The sequence below is a fragment of the Electrona antarctica genome (genome assembly GCF_951216825.1).
Source record: "Electrona antarctica genome assembly, chromosome: 3".
Lineage (NCBI taxonomy): Eukaryota > Metazoa > Chordata > Actinopteri > Myctophiformes > Myctophidae > Electrona > Electrona antarctica.
In genome coordinates this window covers 45,349,592-45,368,824 of record NC_136808.1, presented here as the reverse complement: position 1 = coordinate 45,368,824, position 19,233 = coordinate 45,349,592, and the positions used below count along the sequence as shown (strand labels likewise).

The window sequence follows — 19,233 nt, the reverse complement described above, 5'->3', positions numbered from 1 at the left end:
TATACTTAAGCTTAATTAATACATTGCTACCAATTTGGTAAGCCTAATTAATCAATTTGAGAGTGGCCCCTGGTGCAAAGGAGTCCAGATTATGTTGTGTGGAAGGGAAGAGAGGAGAACATCAGAGCGGAAGAAGATGAATTAGAGGTGTGGGGAGGGGGGGGGGTTGTATGTTTTGTTCTGCTGATGATTTGATGCTGTAACCCAATTAATGTTGTTGAGCTGTGGAGAATAGGGCTGTGAATCTTTGGGTGTCCCACGATTCGATTCGATTCGATTCCGATTCTTGGGGTCACGATTCGATTCAAAATCGATTCATATCGGAAAAAAATTCAAAAGCATCTTTTTTCCAGATTCAAAACAATTCTCTATTCAAAATGATTATCGATTCAATACATAGGATTTTATCACAATCTACTCCAGCAAACTGAAACTGATGATTAGGGTGAGCTTACATTTCATATCACAAACACCATGTAGTGAAAACTCCTGTAACTGTAACCAGAAAAAAATAATCAAAAGAAATAAAATAAAAATCGATTTTTGGAAATTATGAATATATTTTGAGTCGATCATAACTGGAATCGCGATTCTAATTTGAATCGATTTTTTTGACACCCCTAGTGGAGAAGGAAGGAATAAAGATGGAATAATAAATAAAATGATGGAAAGGGGTTAGGGCCATGGCCACAAAGGCGTGTAAACACACAGTCTACAACCTACTACTACTGGGACTACTGTATAAGAGAGAAGGAATTGCAGCGGGATTATAGGAATCGATTGGGACATGAAGTACTTCGACTCTCTTTGTGTACTCGTATTCCTGTTGTGAATGAGGTCACAATGTCCTGACTGTGCCCCCTGAAGGCAAAACAGAGAGGGACAGAGAGAGGGGAAAGACAGAGGGAGACAATGAGTAATTGGGATGGCTATGTCTGTGTAGAGAAGACATAGAACTAGGAATTGAGAGTGTGAATCGGTGGAAGTCCTAAGAGCTACATGCCTAGCACTATAAGATGTTAAGAAACAAAGGCCCCCGGGGGCTGGTGATGAGTCTGCTTCCATCTCACTCCTGGTTATATTTGTGCTTGTCCATGCGTGACCAGTCCATGCTGGTTTATATGTGTGGTTGACTTGTGCATGCATATCCATGCTGGTTAAGTGTGCTTGCTGTGTATGTGTGTCCAAGTCCATGCTGGTTGTATCATGTATGTATGTATGCTTGCGCATGCGTGTCCAAGCTGCTTAACTCATTTAAGCCTGACATCGATATTTAAAAACACGTCTTCTAAATCCTGACAGTTTTCTGAAATACCTATGTTTCTGTATCAGTGGTAGGCCTACTCAATATTTCATGTCAAGGACCCCAAATAATATATGTAATTGGCCGCCGACCCCCCCATCTGAAAATATGTTGTTCCAGGGACGCCCCCAAGCCAGAAGCAAAGATTTGAGTTAAAAACGTTCGCACCACATTTTCACGACTTTTTAAAAATAGCAGACCTACAAGCTCGTAGCGTGCCACTCGGTGGCACGCTATGAGCTTGTAGATCTGCTATTTTTCAATAGCTAAAGTATAACGTAACGCTTAAAACACCAAAAGGGATTCCCGCACAAAATGGGTTAAGTGAGCTTGTGCAAGTATGTCCATGCTGGTTATATGTGTGCTTGTGCATGCGTTTCCATGTGTGCTTGCACTGCAGACAGCTTCAATTTTCATTAAGACTTTACTGTGTAACAAGGCGCTACACAGTAAAAATCCCCAGTGTTAATCTAACTGTACAAAATGGGACTGTACAATTTAGATTCGAAAGGTCATTTACCGGTCCATTTGTGTCCATTATTTACATTTTCATTTGACCCTGTGACTGTACTCTACTGTCTAACACAACATGATGTACATAATTTATCTCTCATGAAAAGGTTGAGTTATATTTTAGTACCCTTTAAGTATATAGTTTTACTCACTCATGGTCATATCAGCCAGTACAATGCAATGGGAAAAACACACTGCAAACACATTACAGATGCCGGCTGGTGTCTTGAACCACCCCCCCTCCCCCCCAAATAGCTTTTTTGTTTTATTTCATATAGACATGCTGAAATGCTGCCGGAATTAGGTTCAGCACCCTTCAGTCTCTTCTTGCAGCACCCTGATCCTCCTCCCCTCCAGCTCTAGCCAGGCCCTAATGTTATTGGCTAAACACAGCCAGCTGCAGCCAGTTAACTGTCTTATCTCACGCCAATCGATTTCCCCCCAACAAGGAGAGGTAGAGAGGTGGTATGCAGGGGGTGGTGGTGGCGGAGACACTGGAGGGTGGAGGGGGGCATGGATGAGGGGGTGGTGGAGGAGACACTGGAGGGTGGAGAGGCATGGATGAGTGAGAAACCGGTGAGGGCAGAGTTACAGCATTTCATTGAGTTTCCAATACAAGCACAGGCAGCTAAAGACATGCCTTTTTGTGTGTGTGCGTGCATGTGTGTGTGTGTGTGTGTGTGTGTGTGTGTGTGTGTGTGTGTGTGTGTGTGTGTGTGTGTGTGTGTGTGTGTGTGTGTGCGTGCGTGCGTGTGTGTGTGTGAGAGAGAGAGAGAGAGAATCTCTTCTTCAGGATTGTCAAAGGGACACTGATTGGAGACGACACAGAGAAAGGTGGATTCCATTCACGGGCGAGCAGCAGTAGGGCCCACCCGGCCCAGCAGTAATTCACTTTGGCCAACTGTGTCTGTCTGTGACAGTTTGTGCCGACTGACTTTACAAGCGCTTTCCTGACACGTTCCGCTCCGCGCTAACTCACTTTATCGTGAGCGCTTGCAAGTATAAATGTGATTCTTCCAGTCCCTCATGGACGATTAAATGGGAACATTTTCAAAATGAGAAACATATGGAGCTTTTTAATTGGCCAATTTCTCTTGCCAATGTGTTAGCCCTTTTTTTTCATTCATTTTAAAATCCAATGAAAAGGGAGAAAAAGAAATGGAAAAGAAAAAATGCACACTGCAGCATGCACAGACAGACATGTCCACGCACGCACGCACGCACGCACGCACGCACGCACGCAGGCAAGCATGCACGCACGCACGCACATGCACAAAAAAATGTCATTGTCCTTCCACTAGGACTGAAACAGCTCTTCTGTTCCATGGATTAATAGCACTATTATGGAGAATCTGTGTTTCCTATACACACATTGTAGTTTTGGAACCAGTTGCCGAGATACATTCTTCTTGGTGAAGGGATTTTACTAGTGAATTTGTGCTTCTGTGGGGATATCTGTTTGGGTGGGTAATGGCCCAGGCAGAGCTACATGACGCTGTTGAGCGATGGTGGGAAGAAAAAAGAAACATATCTCTTGATCCCATTATGTGGAGTGGCTATACCTACACTCCTTGCTCAAATGACCCCGCACTAATCATGTAAGGTGGGGTGTGTGGGGGTGGGGTTGGGCGGATGAGAGCGTATAGCATCTGAAACTCATATCTGGGGAGTAATTGTTCTACACATGTCATGTGTAATCTGCCCGACCCACAGCGCTGCGGAATAATTATTCATATTTAATCACTGCACGACGCCGCCACATCTCCTGCTGCTCGCTAAGTCACTTTCCATGTTCCATTATCAAAGTTTCAGGGACGGGTGCTCAGGGAAGGGGGACTAAATGGAGAGGCTGAAGTGGTTGGGCTTATAAAAACATAATGGGTTTGTCTGCCTTGATAAACTGAGGACGTGGGTAGAATGCATGCAAGGTGTGCGCGTGCACGCACACACGCACGTGCACACGCACACGCGCACACACACACACACACACACACACACACACACACACACACACACACACACACACACACACGCGTGAAATAAGAAAAGAGAACAAAGTATAGGGAAGAATCACAAGTGAGAGTTCACATTATGAGATTTCAGATAGGCGAAGAGATAAGACTTTGTCTTAAAGCTGCCGTGCATTATCCCCTCAAGAGCTCTGGGTGTGTTTTCTTTCCACTGTGTCGTTAATTTGTGTCAGTCAACAACTGTACACTGGAGAAGAAGGAAGACTCACCCTGCTCCAGAGGTGGCGGCTTCACCCCGGTAGCCTTCATCTTCAGGGCTTCCTTGGCAGACATGTCGCAGCAGGAGCCTTTGTTGGTGTCCTGGTCACTGTCGGCTTGATCGCTGTCCCCGTGGCCGCTGTCCCGGAGGCTGGCTCGCTCTGGGTCTTTGAACGTTGAACTATTGGAACAAGGAAATAAGAGACCAGGAGTGCATGAGATACAGCAGCTCCAGGTAGAGTCATGTTTGTCTGGGAACACTTTGATTTCAATTTCTCAGACATAGGCTATACAGTATTTGAGAAATGTGGACCTTAATAAAAAAACATCCCCCAGGCTAAATAAATGTCTTGCCTGCAATATTAAAATGAATGAAGTGAATAAGTGAATAGGGAATGAATAGAGTGAAAAAGGCATAAAAAAACCAATAAGATACTAGTAAATTAATCATCTGCATATAGCTACAAGAGATTTAAAACAAGGAAGGGATTTTCATTAAAAAAAGACGGTAGCGACACAATAACGACCTGTTATAAAGCATTTATAAACATTTATAAGCAGTTTGTAGATGAGTAATAATCATGGATCATGTTTATAAATGCTTTATAACAGGTTGTTATTGTAAAGTGTTACCAAAAAATGACCATTCCTCAGCCTGAATGACAATAAACATTCTACTGCAATAGAGCATAGTTGTTGCATCAATGTTGGTGCTTTCATAACACAGTAGAGGTCTGCGGACAATGAGAGGTTCGGTTTATACTTCATTGTACCGGTGTAACATAATAGTGTCAGATGCTGAAAATAGTCGATCTACAAATTCACACACAACATGGCACATCATGGCGTGTTGTAATCTTTTAGATCGACTATTTTCAGCACACGACACAGTTGCACGACAAGACAAAGACAAAGACCACCAAAGAGGTCCAGGTGTTATTTTGTGCAAAAGCACATTATTGGCCCTACCATAAGCCCTCAATGAATTGCATTGAATTGCATTGAATTGAATGGGGCTTTTTTTTGTACATATCCTCTCTTCATAATGTAAATAGTATCCCAAGCGGCACACTTTACTACTTATTTCGATGGAAATAAGCGAATTAGCACAAAACCCAACCCCCATTGAAGGCTTATATTAGGGGAAATAGCCAATAATGCACTTTTGCACAAAATAACACCTGGACCTCTTTGTTGGGGACGTAACAACTACAAATAAAGGTAAGAAAGCCTTCTAGCATGGAATTCTCCTCTAAGTCACATGCAGTAATGATTCTAAATGTTGTTTCAACAACCCTTACCTCTGTACAAACTGTTGTCTGCTACCCATATAATTAGGCTCAGCGGGGAAATTGTCCGTCTGCGGAAGAGAGAGAGGAGAGAGTTTATATAAGCAAGCTACACAGGCTTGTGCCCTGCTGTGAAACAAGATCTAGTGACAGCAAATGATTAATAATGTAAAATAAAGAAGGACAAGGTAGATGTTCATTTAACTTTTAAGTGTAGTAATGGGAGCACTTTTATTCTCTCAGAATGAAATTAAATCTCTTGTTATTACAGTGTAGGGCAGAGGAACAAAGAGAGGAGGGGGGGGGGGTATTATCTATGTAAATCTGTGGTCTTTCACTGGCTATAAAATGGGATAATTACAGTTTATCTCGGGACCCACAGAGCTGAACTTCATACCTGTCCACTATTTAGGAATATACTGTAATCACCATAAACAAAAGGAATGAACACAGTGCCTAAATTAAAATGACAATAGCTGTGATTATTGTAGCATCTAGCTGACACTGGTATTATCACATATGTGACCAGATTTGACTGAGAGACTGCCATTGCGCAAATTCCAGCTTTTCACCAGAGGAGAAAAACCTTTTTAATTTTTTTTCAAAATGAGTTAATAGCACAGGCAGACTCTTCACATACTAGAGCATGTCTGAAATAAGTGTCAGAGCTGAAATCGACATGTAAATATGAAATAAATGCTTAAACATGTAGCTAGGTGTAATGTTAGAGAACACAGAAGTGAACCTTTCAAGACCTTCACCTTACTCTATATGCCATATCTCCAAAACTGGTGGGTCAAACTGAACAACCAATATGTCAATTTGAAGCTGATTCCCTGCTTTCATATGACGTGAAAAAACAGTCCCTCAGTCAAATTTAGTCATTAGCCACAAGACTCAACTAGAATCATAAAGTAAGTCATATTTATTATACGAAAATATACCATGCTAAGCCTCTCCAATATGTATTTGCATACATCCAGAATATAATTTTTTATTTCACAAGCTGGATGTGTTGATCCAAGGGGGTTTTATTTGACACCGAGCTCATCGACCGGGCTAGGCTGGCTTCATGTTACATGGCTAGATCCACACACGAGCAAACAAAGTGGTGTTAAGTCAACAACGTACTGGACCACTGGGTTGTACAAACTCTACAGTGCATCAAAAACATTGTGCACAAACATTATTAGTCCTCTCTACACCACTGGCTCACAACGTGGGGCCCGGGGACCCCCAGGGGTACCTGAGGGGGTTCCCAGCTACATAATTTATTGATAGGATTCCTATCTATCAAATATTTAGCTGGGAACCCCCTCATGGGAACCAAATGGACCGTTACATGTCTAACGCTGAGAGCAGGGGCGGCCTTAAGGATCGGGAGCCCCCGTTCATTACGTCATAATTGTAATAATAAATAATTATTATTATATATTTGTATATATTATTATTATTATTTTTTGTCAGTGTGTATTATCAGACTTCAAAGCATGAACAGCATACAGCACAGCCAAGTAGAAAAATACACAAAAGCAGCTTGATTAAACAATTATTTTACTTTGTCTTAATTGAAATTACCGTAAGGTATAACTGGGAGGCAGCATAGGCTATAGTAGCTATACAATGACGCAATCGCAACTCTCAGTGCTGCTAGTGCAGTGAGAAGCCGGGAAGTGGGAACAATTAAATTACAACCAAACAACACAGGTCAACGTGACAGGACAGGTCAAGTACCTGCAGTGATTATTAGCTGCTGCCAACTAGTGGTAAGTGGACGTATAGGCCTACAGGATGAGGCCAAATGATTGACAAGGCTGATTGGATGGCTGCGATGCAATGCAACATTACTACTACTACAAATAATAATAATAATTACAACAAAATAAATAAAAAAAAAAAATCGGGAGGCCCCTGGAGGCTCGAGGCCCGTTTCAGTTGAAACGACTGGCTGAGAGTAATATAATTCCATTTGTACACCAGAGTTAAATGATTTTACAGTGTAGATTGGTGTGTGAGAGATAAAAAACTGTTCCAAATGGGGGACCGTGGCCTCCTGCATATCAAACTGGAGGTCCTTGAAATTAAAAAAGTTTGAGAATCACTGTCAACTACAATGATAGTCTGGATCAACCAAACCGACACTAGATAGCGCTATCTCTATCTCTCTGTCATTAGTTCAGTATATTAGAGCTGCTTGTTCATGTTAATTGAGGTAAAGCAAAAGGCCACAAGGATCCCAGACAGCTTTCTGATATTCCAGACATACTCTCTCCATCCATACTTCTGTCCTGTTACCCGGCCAAGGGCTGGCTTATCATGAAAAACAGATGAAAACAAATCAAATTAGAAAGCCTATCTATAAGTCACGCAGCATAGAGGATGAAGGAAAAGTCAACCTGTGAGTGTTTTCTAAAGATAATTAGCGGAGAGAAACTTGTGCAAGTCCCGCTGGGTTACTTTGCCTCTTCAATCAGTAGCTGTTTGATTGTAAGGACTGATGGAAACAAATGTACCGTATGAGACTCCCAGAGAAACAGATTTATGTTGCCGAGGTATTTCATCACAGCAATACACATAATTATCATATCCCAGAGACCGCAATTCGCTTTTTCTGAATTCATAACAGAAAATGTCAAATTTAGTGAATAATATCTCCCCATGGTGGGGTTTTTCACACGCGCAGCTTGACTTCCAGTCGATGGAGTGTTTCAATGACATCGTTGCTCCACAGCAGCTCAGCGTGAAACAGGGTGGGTGTGAAGGTCAGACAGGCCACCTCCGTCCACGCTGACCTTTCCAAAACCTTGTAACTCCAACTCATCACGCTATTCAGCCTCAATCTCCGCCAAGATAAAAGAGCAGAATGCTTCTAGAATGTATCAAATCCTAGGCTTTCAAACATATACAGTTAAAATCATCAGTTTTACCCTGGCATCCCTATTCTGGATTATAATGTACTGCAACATATATCTACTGTACAAGCTTACAACAGAACATATATATTTTTGTGAGCTTGTAGATCCTTTTTTTATTTTAGCAGAATATTCTCCTTTTTTATTTTTGCATGCCAAGAAGGGACGGTACGTTCCTGTCATTAATTACAGTCAGGAGCTGGAAAATGCCTAATGTAATGTAGAATTGAATCAACGTACAAATGATTTAAATTATCACAATACATCAATGAATATAGAACAACAAGTCATTTGCCACACGCTGTAGCTGTTTAGCAGCCTTTAACAAAAAACACTTAGCACTTAGCATACTGAATGTGTTGTTCAACCCTAGGCACATGCCAGCCAATAAAAAGCACATTATGCCACTCTATGTAGCAGCCTCTTTCCTGCCAATTAGAGTCCAGGCTTATCTTAAGCCTTGGTCTCTTCCTGTCTATCTAATATTATCCCATGTTTGCTGTCCAGCCCTTCAATAAAACCACCTGCTATCCAATTAATGGAGCCATATGGACAATATTGGCCCACAATGCACACAGGATTATTATATGGTGCAGGGGAGACATGATAAATATGGTCGAAGGGTCGACTATGATTAAAATGAAGTGATATCTGTGAACAAAAATTAGGAACAAAAACACAGCCCTACAAACTGCTCCTCCTCACCTACAAATCCCTCCATGCCCTTGCCCCACAGTATTTGACAGACCTCCTCAAGGACTACACCCCTGAGCGGAACCTGAGGTCTTCTGACATGGAACTCCTCACCATCCGTCACGCAAAAAGGCGGACCCTCTGCGATAGAGCCTTCTTTGTGGCAGCCCCTGCCCTCTGGAACTCTCTCCCCTTGGAGATTCGCCAGACTCCTACATTGGACTCTTTCAAGTCTGCACTGAAGAAACATTTGTTCACTTTGGCTTTTGGCAACTAGTTTTTTTTTTTTTTTTTTTTTGTAAAGCGTCCTTGGGTTTCTTGAAAGGCGCTATATAAATCCAAGTTATTATTATTATTATTAGCCCACACCTTCACAGTCCATGGATACAGTAGCCATTTGAACCTCAGACATACTGTACAAGCAGTCCAGAACACAACTAATTTGACTACCTTTCGGCATGGAGCCAATACTAGATACTACAATGCTAGAGGGAACGTGAACAATGATCTGGTACCGCCCACTTCCAAAACAAATACAGGTAAATTATCCTTCTACAACACAGCCTGCACCCAGGCGTGGAAAGCCCTGACCCCCTCCCTAAAAAAAATGCAGATCACTAACATATTTTAACCATCTTTTTAGTTGAATTAACACTCAGGAATTTACAGTGTAGGTCAATCCGGGCCAGGCAACTCAGTGAGGCACTGCACATAGAGTATAGGGTTCACCTCAGCCGGGTAAGAAATGAAACACTGTACTCAATTCTGCATTCCCAGAGAGCAGACAGCAGTCCGATTGAGACAGATGGGAGTGGTACATTAGAGCACTATCTGTTTCTATAGGGCCTTGTGTCTTGGAGGACTATTCGTTGCTATCGAACTATATATTGCAGATTGCAGCTTCTCTTCACACACCATTGAATATCTCTCTCTCTTTGGCTCACAGGGACAAGACACATCCCTCTGTCCCATCACGTATGATACATGTGTATGTCCTCTGCTGTGTGTGTGTGTGTGTGTGTGTGTGTGTGTGTGTGTGTGTGTGTGTGTGTGTGTGTGTGTGTGTGTGTGTGTGTGTGTGTGTGTGTGTGTGTGGATCTAATTCCGCCTCACCAGTCTGCCAGTTGGAATCAGGTCTGATTTTGATATGTAGTGTCTGTCTGTCTGTCTGTCTGTCTGTCTGTCTGTCTGTGAGAGAGAGAGAGAGAGAGAGAGAGAGAGAGAGAGAGAGATCCCCCGAGGGAACCTAACCAGTCAAGTTGTTTTTTCCTGGAAAGCGGTCAAAGCATCTCTGTAGCAGCTAAGAGGGGGGTATCTAGAGCAAGATGGAAAATTAGTATGATAGAAAAATACACACAGCAGCAGAAAGAGATAAACTGCACAGGGTGAGAAAACGAGAGTAAATTATGCAGAGTGAGGACGATAAAGGATGCAAAACAAGAGAGGTTGGGGAACTAGATAATAATTAGACACCATTGATTACCCAGTGGCTGAGGAGCAATTGTAAGTGATCAAATCTAATTAGTTGGCCCTACATGTCTTCCTGCTGATATCAGGTCCATCAGTCACTTAGCCTAAGTGAACTATGCCATCACTGTCCACTCCCTGCTAAGTATGCTCCACTAACTCTCTAATAACTAAGGTGACATTCACACCAGAAAGCTTTACTGCGATTAAAACAAATCCTGCTGCACATTAACAGAAAGTGCGCTTCGTTTGGCAGGTGTGAAGCATCATCCGAATCCTAATGCGCATCAAAGAACCGCATTCTACTCCGACCAAAAACGGGGGTTTTGCTTCGCTTCCAATCGCACTTGATTACGATTCGGTGCAGGTGTGAATGCACGTTATGACACATGCACGTTATGAGTATAATTGTAACACCATAGATTTCACTGTGTAGGCTAGTTTATGAATGGAACACCGAACACATTGATAAAGGTCCCCCCTGCTGCGTTTCCAATTGCTGCGAATGACAGTGTGAAGGCAAACCGCAGCAAATTAAATATGCAAGAATCCCAACTTCTCCGCCCATTCGCATCGAGTCTACCGAAGTATTTGGTGAGAATGTGACCTAAGAGGCAAGAGCCAGTTCAACTTCCGTTCAGACGAATGGCATACAACTATGAAAGTAACAGATGTTAGTTTAGTAGTGAATAAGCAATGGACATATTGCAACCATGCTGAGGTCTGTTCAATTCAAATAGCAGCCTTTAGCAAATAGAAGAAAACATTGAAGAAATGCTCACAAAAGAGGTGACGCCAGTGTTGGCTCTTCAGGTTAGGGTAAAACAATTTTTACGAATAAAAATGTTCTTCCTAGAGCATAGCAAAGCCAGACAATGACACCACTGTAAATACATAATAATTATCTGGACAGTTTCAAGGCTCATCTGCCTTCCCTGAGAGAAACACAGGTCCATTGTTTTCTATGATTGGCCCATTCAGCTGTATTACTAGGCATTATGTTATAACTATACTGTATGTCCTTGTCCATTGCCAGATACCTAATTTATGTGAATGTGTGATTTCCCTATTCACCTACCCTATTATAATACTTGAATTCACCCTAGAAGAAAAGATGTACATGAAGAATGTAAGACAACTAAATGTATTCACAGTGAATCATCAGCCAATGAATAACACTGCAGTAAAGCAGCATGCATCTATTAAAAATAAATAATCAGGATTCAGAAATCCTCACCATCACAGTACGAATTTGGCAAAACTGCAGATAGCAAATTTACTGAATAACAATGGTGAAGATACTCAGTGGTCCATAGTCAAACTGTGATTACACTTTACACGCTCACAGGTTTGTTAATGTGCCATTATACAGTGATTCAAGATAGCGACACAGTTGCGTAAAGACTCACCCCTACCTGCCTCTGATTGGCCTACCGAAAGTCCCCTTATGTGATGCATGCGGAACTGCTTCGCCTCTAGTCATGTGTCACATTTACAAGCACGGAAATGGTGCCGGTGTCAGTACAAGTAAATGGTGACAGAGTCCCCTCGCGACTTTCCCTACCTCCGGGACTCTGGGGGGCGAGGATTTACTATCCTCTGCCTATCGGGTTGCAACTCGAACAGGGCTAATTCGGCCCCAAAGCCCGCTTTAGCCAAAACATCGGTTTGGGGCTTTGTCCCCAGAGGTGAGCTGGGCTCTGCACACTGGTTAATTTGGAATAGAAACCAGGCTTTCCACAGGTACCTATCGCGGAAGACCAGGTGAGGTTATTTTACAGTATGAAAACATTGGCATCTAGCTATAGTTTTTGATGATTTGGTCGGTCTGTCATAACCCCGCTTTTCTCCTCACTGGCTGGAAACTCTGTTTAACTCTATGAACGCCAGGTTAGCTTTTGCGAGAGAAACAAGCAACCCTTTTAACATAATGCAGTGGTCATTTGAAAGTAACAGATCTACAAGCTCACAACGCGTCGCCATACACGTGCCTGCGTGTGTGTTAGTTTGGCTGTTCTTATACCGGACAGATATGGACTAGTGATGAATGAAAGCTCAAAAGATTTAACAATTGAATACTGCTGCAGTCAGAAGAACAAAATGTACACTAAGAACTAAGAATTTCGAGCCACAAGTGTAATGGAAGCCAATGGAAAATATAAGCTCCATGGCCTTTCGACAACTGTGAGTGGAATTAAGTTAGAATCACTTCTATCTGTGTGTGTTCAAGTTCAGCAGAGCACATTGCCACTGAGCACTCCAACTGTTAGCTTATATTTCCTGTTCTAGAAATACTTTGTGGTAGTCTCACGTTGCCACTTGACAGTCAATCGGAGATCTCCCCCAGGCCCCTACCAATCAGCTGGGGACTTGCAATGCAATGCAAGGTAGTTTGCAAGAACGGTGGTGAAAACAGGCTGCTAACAAAACAACGGCCACTGCTTTGGAAACTAATCATGTCATCGCCCCAATATGAATGACTGCATAAAGACTTTGTATTGGTTCTGCAAGGCAGATTTGTACGGCGTAAGAGGCTTCTGTAAGATTCTTGTGTGTCTGGGTGTACGCCTGTACGGAGCTAATCTCCCAAACCACTGGACCAATCAGCAAAAACATTTACCTCTCAGAAATAAAAAGATCGCAAAGCTCTCGCGTTGCGATGTGTTGTGATGTGATGAGCTGTGAGTTTGTAGATCTGATATCTTTGGTGAGTGACACCGTTGTATGACAGAGTATAAAGTTAAAGGACCACTTCACCACTTTTCAACCTATCTTCATATAATAGGTCCTCACTAATAATCATGATAAAATGGCACGATTTTTTTCTACTCAGTCTGTGTCTCATACGAGGGCTGTGGGCAGTTTAGAAACCGTCTTCCAGGGACATCAAGATTTTTTTTACAAAAATGTTTAGATTTTCATTATCGTGAGAACGATGGCTTCCAACTTTTCAGGACTAGAAAGCCTGCAGTTTCTATTAGCTTGGATTCCCCATCGATGATGTCACTGGAAGACGGTTTCTTAACTGCCCACAGCCCTCCTATAAGACACAGACCGAGTAGAAAAGAATTGCGCCATTTTTTCATGATTATTAGTGAGGACCTATTATATGAAGATAGGTTGAAAAGTGGTGAAGTGGTCCTTTAAGCATCACTCTGTTCCAGTAACATTTTTGTGCTTACATCAAGTTGAAGTTTTCAGCTAAGTTCTGTGGAAGTCAATTACGCTGTGTGAGTTCTTGTGCTTCTGCATATTATATTATTTTATTCAGCTTGTCCTCTTCCCTGGCATAAATGAGTAACCAGAAGGAGAATCAAACTGTGAGTCATCTACAGTATGTGTCACTAACTCAACCAATTTATCTCACATTGTTAATCACTAGGAGGGTTAATGTTGAAGCTGGCACAATGGTGACAGGAGAACAACCTGGCTCTCAACGTCGATAAAAACAATAGAGCTGATCTTTAACTACAGGTCAGGAGACCTCCCAGAGACCTCTCTCCCATCCATATTGGGGGTGCTGCAGTAGAAAGGGTCAGAAAGTTCAATTTCATGGGCGTGCACATCACTGAGAATCTCACATCGGCAGTACAGACAGAGCGGGAGGTGAAGAAAGCACAACAACACCTCTACTTCCTGAGAAGACTCAAGAAAGCTGGCATGGGCCCCAAAGTCCTAAAAGCTTCCTACAGATGCCTGGTATGGCAGCTGCACCGACCTCAACCGCAAAGCAATGCAGAGGGTTGTGCGAACAGGCGAACGCATCAGCAGATGTGATCTCCCCCTCATCGAAGCCCTGTATGACGATCGTTGTGTCAGCAAAGCACGTGGAATTATGAAGGACCCAAGCCATCCCAACCGCAGACTGTTTGAGATGCTACGGCATGGAACATGTTTTCACAGTCTCAAAACTCCAGGAAATAGACTGCAGATAAGCTTCTTTCCCCGAACAATCAGAAACATGAACGAACTGATAAGAACCAGAGCGAAACAGGCCAAAGGATAACTATTATTAGCTATTGTGCTCAAATTGCACTTTTCTACTACATTTGTTGTACGGAACATAGCCTCAAATTGCACCTTCTTAAACTACATTTTGTTGTATACAGTATATGGAACACAGCCTACTGAAGCTGTTCACAAACAGTTTAACTAACTTTGCTACTACAGGGAAAACATCCACATGTACATACTGTATGTTACTATTTTTATACTCTTTGATTGCGATTTCTTGCACTCTTTATTCTATCCATTTGTTTGCTGTGCTTGCTGTGTTTTTGCTGTTTTGAATGCTTGTCTGAAGGAAGCCAAACTAAAATAGGTTTTACTGTACCTGTACACAATATGTGTTTTATGGGTATAAACGGCATTTATCCCTAACTATTAGGAGCAGTGGATGCCAAACCCATTTAGACCTGGGAACGATAAACGATTCTACAAATGTCCTCTAAATCCTGACAGTTTATCATCTATGTAAAGCGCCTTGGATAAAGGCGCTATATAAATGCACCATTTACCATTTACCATTTACTGTATATGGGTTTGTAGCCAAGGCTAATTTGCAACCCGTCCCTGGTTAGGCCTTTCTATACAAATATGATCTACCTAAAACAATATTTTCTAAAAAAAAATATATATACAAATACATCTAATCTAAGTACAAAAGCAATAACATCCCCAGATTACACTTCAATGTTTTAAAATGTGCCCAACATATTAATGTTCGCACCTCTGGCCCGATTTCAACAAGAGTTTAGCTTCATCATTTTGAGATCAGTTTGTCTTTGTATTTCAGTTGGTAGGGCATTCCACAAGTGTATCCCTTGTACTGAGTAAGAAGACTGAGCAAATGTGGTGTTACGCTTTGCTACCTTGAGGTATTTATAGATAGATGTTGCAGAAAATCTTAATTTAGATAACTGTAGCGCATTACCATAACCTTTCACCTAAAGGATGACAATGTCAACTAAGTTATTTGAAGCAGATGGTGCACCAAACCCACCACTATGCAGTATGCACTATGAACCTATGAAATGACCTATATCGCTGTCTGGAGTGATAGATACAAGTTTAGAGAATGTTCATTTATATTCGTACATTATGAGAAAAACATCTAAGATAATGACACAGACTCCCTGTACAGTCTGTGGTTGTGATGCCTATATTTAAAGGATTATATTGTACCTCTTTGTGGACATGGGGGAAATGGCTTCACGCTTCAGTATAGCCTCAGTGATATTAGTTGTTATTTAACCGTAACCACAAATACATCCATAGCCATATCCATATTGCTCAACAATTCCAGGATTTTGCTGATGATTCAATTCACTGAGCAGTGAAGTCTAATCATTATACTGTTGTAGGTGAAAAGGAGAAAAGAAAAAAGGAATGGAGTTGAGAAGAAAGAGCGAGGGTGGTGGGTGGTGCCCACCCACCCACCCTCGCTCTTTATTCTCTTTTTCAGGAGGTTACAGGGCTGTGGTGGCGGAGGTTGGTCTCTCTCTCTCTTCGTTATGGGAGAGACAAGACAAAAACACTACTTCAAAGCTGATTTGCTGGAACCTACCTCGTTAATGTGTCTTTCTCATTCCTTTTGAGGTGGAGCAAAGGCAGAGGGAGATTCTCTCGCTCTCTCTGCCTACAAAATGACTACTTTGGTCACACTTACGTAAAGCAGAATAGCATGCTTTAAAAATGAAAATGTGTTCTGCTTTTCAAGCTGCTGCCCTGACAGTGAACCTTGAAAGAGCACCACCACTCTATCTCCTCTGTTTTGTGAAAGCCGCTTGTGGCAGCCTTCATAGTGAGATTTCATTTAGGAGACTACGGTAAATCATTTTAAAGAGAGCATTGGAAAAGAGAAATCACACCCGTGTGAAGTGAGGGGCGCACTTTAACCCATTTTCTCTTTTGGTATTTCAAAACATTATGTTATAATTTAGCTATTGAAAAATAGCAGATCTACAAGCTCATAGCGCGCCACCGAGTGGCGCGCTACGAGCTTGTAGGTCTGCTATTTTTGAAAAATCGTGAAAATGCGGCACAAATCTTTGAATATATATTCTTTCAGAAGACTTTTTTTTATTTCGACGTCAGGCCTAAATGGGTCAATCATCGTACATCATCAACAAGAATGGTGGTCCCTAATTGGCCGATGGTTCCCACCGACATACATATGACGATTTGCTCAGACACATATGGCGTAAATTCTCTGTTCATTGTCAATGGCATTTTTAATGTTTGTTCAGACAAACACAAATATTAAAGCTGTATATAGGAGGGGCTAGCACGCCTCAAAAATAAAGCTAGTTAAACTCTCTTCTTTAGCCTGTCGTCATCTTGACAGCACGCACGCACGCACGCGCACACACACACGCACACGCACACACACACACACACACACACACACACACACACACACACACAGGATATCTTACACGTTCCACATAAACTATTTCGATGAATGATGCAATTGATGCATGAACAATCTAATGATGGGTAAATCAAGTCCTGATTAAACAAAATGCCTCTAAAGGCATCCTAATAAGTATGTTGTAATACAAAATAATCTGTTTTTCTCTTATTCTTAGGCATGTAATTGATTTATTAATGGCGTGATTAAACTGTGCCTGGGATAAATCATCCGTATCCAACAACAATAGCAGGGTGCTACTTACAAATCCTTGAAATGTTGGCCAGCAAAAATATGTCACCACTATTTGTATTTATATGTTGCAGTAAATAAAATTATAAAACTTCAAGATAAACTTTTCAAATTTCAATCAAAGAGCGGACAACAGAACTGTATTGACATACGTCACTAGACAGACTTACTGGGGTATTTTCACATCAAAACTCAATTCTATTTCACAATGGTGCAAATGAACTTAACATAAGATGACAGATCAAAACACACCTTACAATCTCATGTTCTTTGTGAGTGTATATTTTCCAATATCATCAGAAATAGTACAGACACTCCTGTACTAATCATCAAAATATTGCAAATAATTGCCTATCTACTGATATGTCAGTATCCACCATACCTTTTGTATTCACCACATATTCATTATTCTATGGGCCATGAATTTAAACACAGCAAGACTTGTCTAAGTAAGCAAACATTCCTATACACTTTGGGAAATGTGATTTTCCATTTATTGAATTTCATCCAAGTGCTCAACATTAAATACTTTGTTGTGGAAAAACAACAGTCCATGAAGTACGATTGAAGGCATTGAAGGCACATGACCTCTAGGTTTTACTTTTAATATCAATCCCAAATATCAAAAACAGAAATGGCTCTGGTCTTCTGAGCAGTTCTTAGTTCTTTAATCCACCACTAGCTGGAATTGGTCCATGGCAGTGGGGCAGGGTATGTAGGGATGTGTGCAGTGGGGCAGGGTATGTAGGGATGTGTGCAGTGGGGCAGGGTATGTAGGGATGTGTGCAGTGGGGCAGGGTATGTAGGGATGTGTGCAGTGGGGCAGGGTATGTAGGGATGTGTGCAGTGGGGCAGGGTATGTAGGGATGTGTGCAGTGGGGCAGGGTATGTAGGGATGTGTGCAGTGGGGCAGGGTATGTAGGGGTGTGTGCAGTGGGGCAGGGTATGTAGGGGTGTGTGCAGTGGGGCAGGGTATGTAGGGATGTGTGCAGTGGGGCAGGGTATGTAGGGATGTGTGCAGTGGGGCAGGGTGTGTGCAGTGGGGGCAGGGTATGTAGGGATGTGTGCAGTGGGGCAGGGTATGTAGGGATGTGTGCAGTGGGGCAGGGTATGTAGGGATGTGTGTGCAGTGGGGCAGGGTATGTAGGGATGTGTGCAGTGGGGCAGGGTATGTAGGGATGTGTGTGCAGTGGGGCAGGGTATGCAGGGATGTGTGCAGTGGGGCAGGGTATGTAGGGATGTGTGCAGTGGGGCAGGGTATGTATAGGGATGTGTGCAGTGGGGCAGGGTATGTAGGGATGTGTGTGCAGTGGGGCAGGGTATGTAGGGATGTGTGTGCAGTGGGGCAGGGTATGTAGGGATGTGTGCAGTGGGGCAGGGTATGTAGAGATGTGTGCAGTGGGGCAGGGTATGTAGAGATGTGTGCAGTGGGGCAGGGTATGTAGAGATGTGTGTGCAGTGGGGCAGGGTATGTAGGGATGTGTGATCCATGGCAGTGGGGCAGGGTATGTAGGGATGTGTGATCCATGGCAGTGGGGCAGGGTATGTAGGGATGTGTGAACCATGAATGGGTCTCAGAGAGAGAGAATGTTCCCGTATTGGAAATCAGATGGAGGTGGCATTTAGAGAAGTCAATCGATGATCTCATCTTTGACAAGGACGCTTGGTAACATCAAATGAGAACACCTTGACTCACCAGCATTTCATTAACTTTCATTAACAGATCCGGAATGGAAAACCGCACAAATATACACACACACACACACGCACACGCACACGCACGCACACACACACACACACACACACACACACACATACACACTATATTTTAAATATATTCGTGCGCGTGCACGTGCTGTGCGTGCGTCTTATGCACCCGTGTGAAGTGAGTGGTGCAACTCCGTGTGGGGGTCCCCGTCGATTCCGGCAAGCCGCCCCGCGTCCGAAACGGTTGAGAAATGACAGAGTTACCGTTTGGGGGTCCCTCTACTGTACTGTACTGTCACTGTACTGTACTGGCACACCCGAAATCACCATATATACAGTTAATATGTGTGTGTGTGTGTGTGTGTGTTTGTGTGTGTGTTAGGTTGCGCACAGGTGGTGAAAAACAACCATGCTGTTTTCGTGCTCAGACGCACCCAGCCACCAAGCCACCCACACA

General features: G+C 42.6%; 1 protein-coding gene across 1 annotated transcript in view; it reads right to left on the bottom strand.

Annotated features, from left to right (window-relative positions):
• pcdh17 (protocadherin 17) overlaps positions 1-19,233 on the bottom strand; it is a gene marked incomplete at its 5' end in the record, with an annotated part of 75,954 nt that overhangs the window by 40,090 nt on the left and 16,631 nt on the right. The window contains 2 exons of the mRNA XM_079497498.1: positions 4,056-4,225; positions 5,346-5,404. Of these exons, the coding sequence (XP_079353624.1) occupies positions 4,056-4,225; positions 5,346-5,404 (229 nt within the window). The remainder of the gene's footprint in view (positions 1-4,055; positions 4,226-5,345; positions 5,405-19,233) is intronic.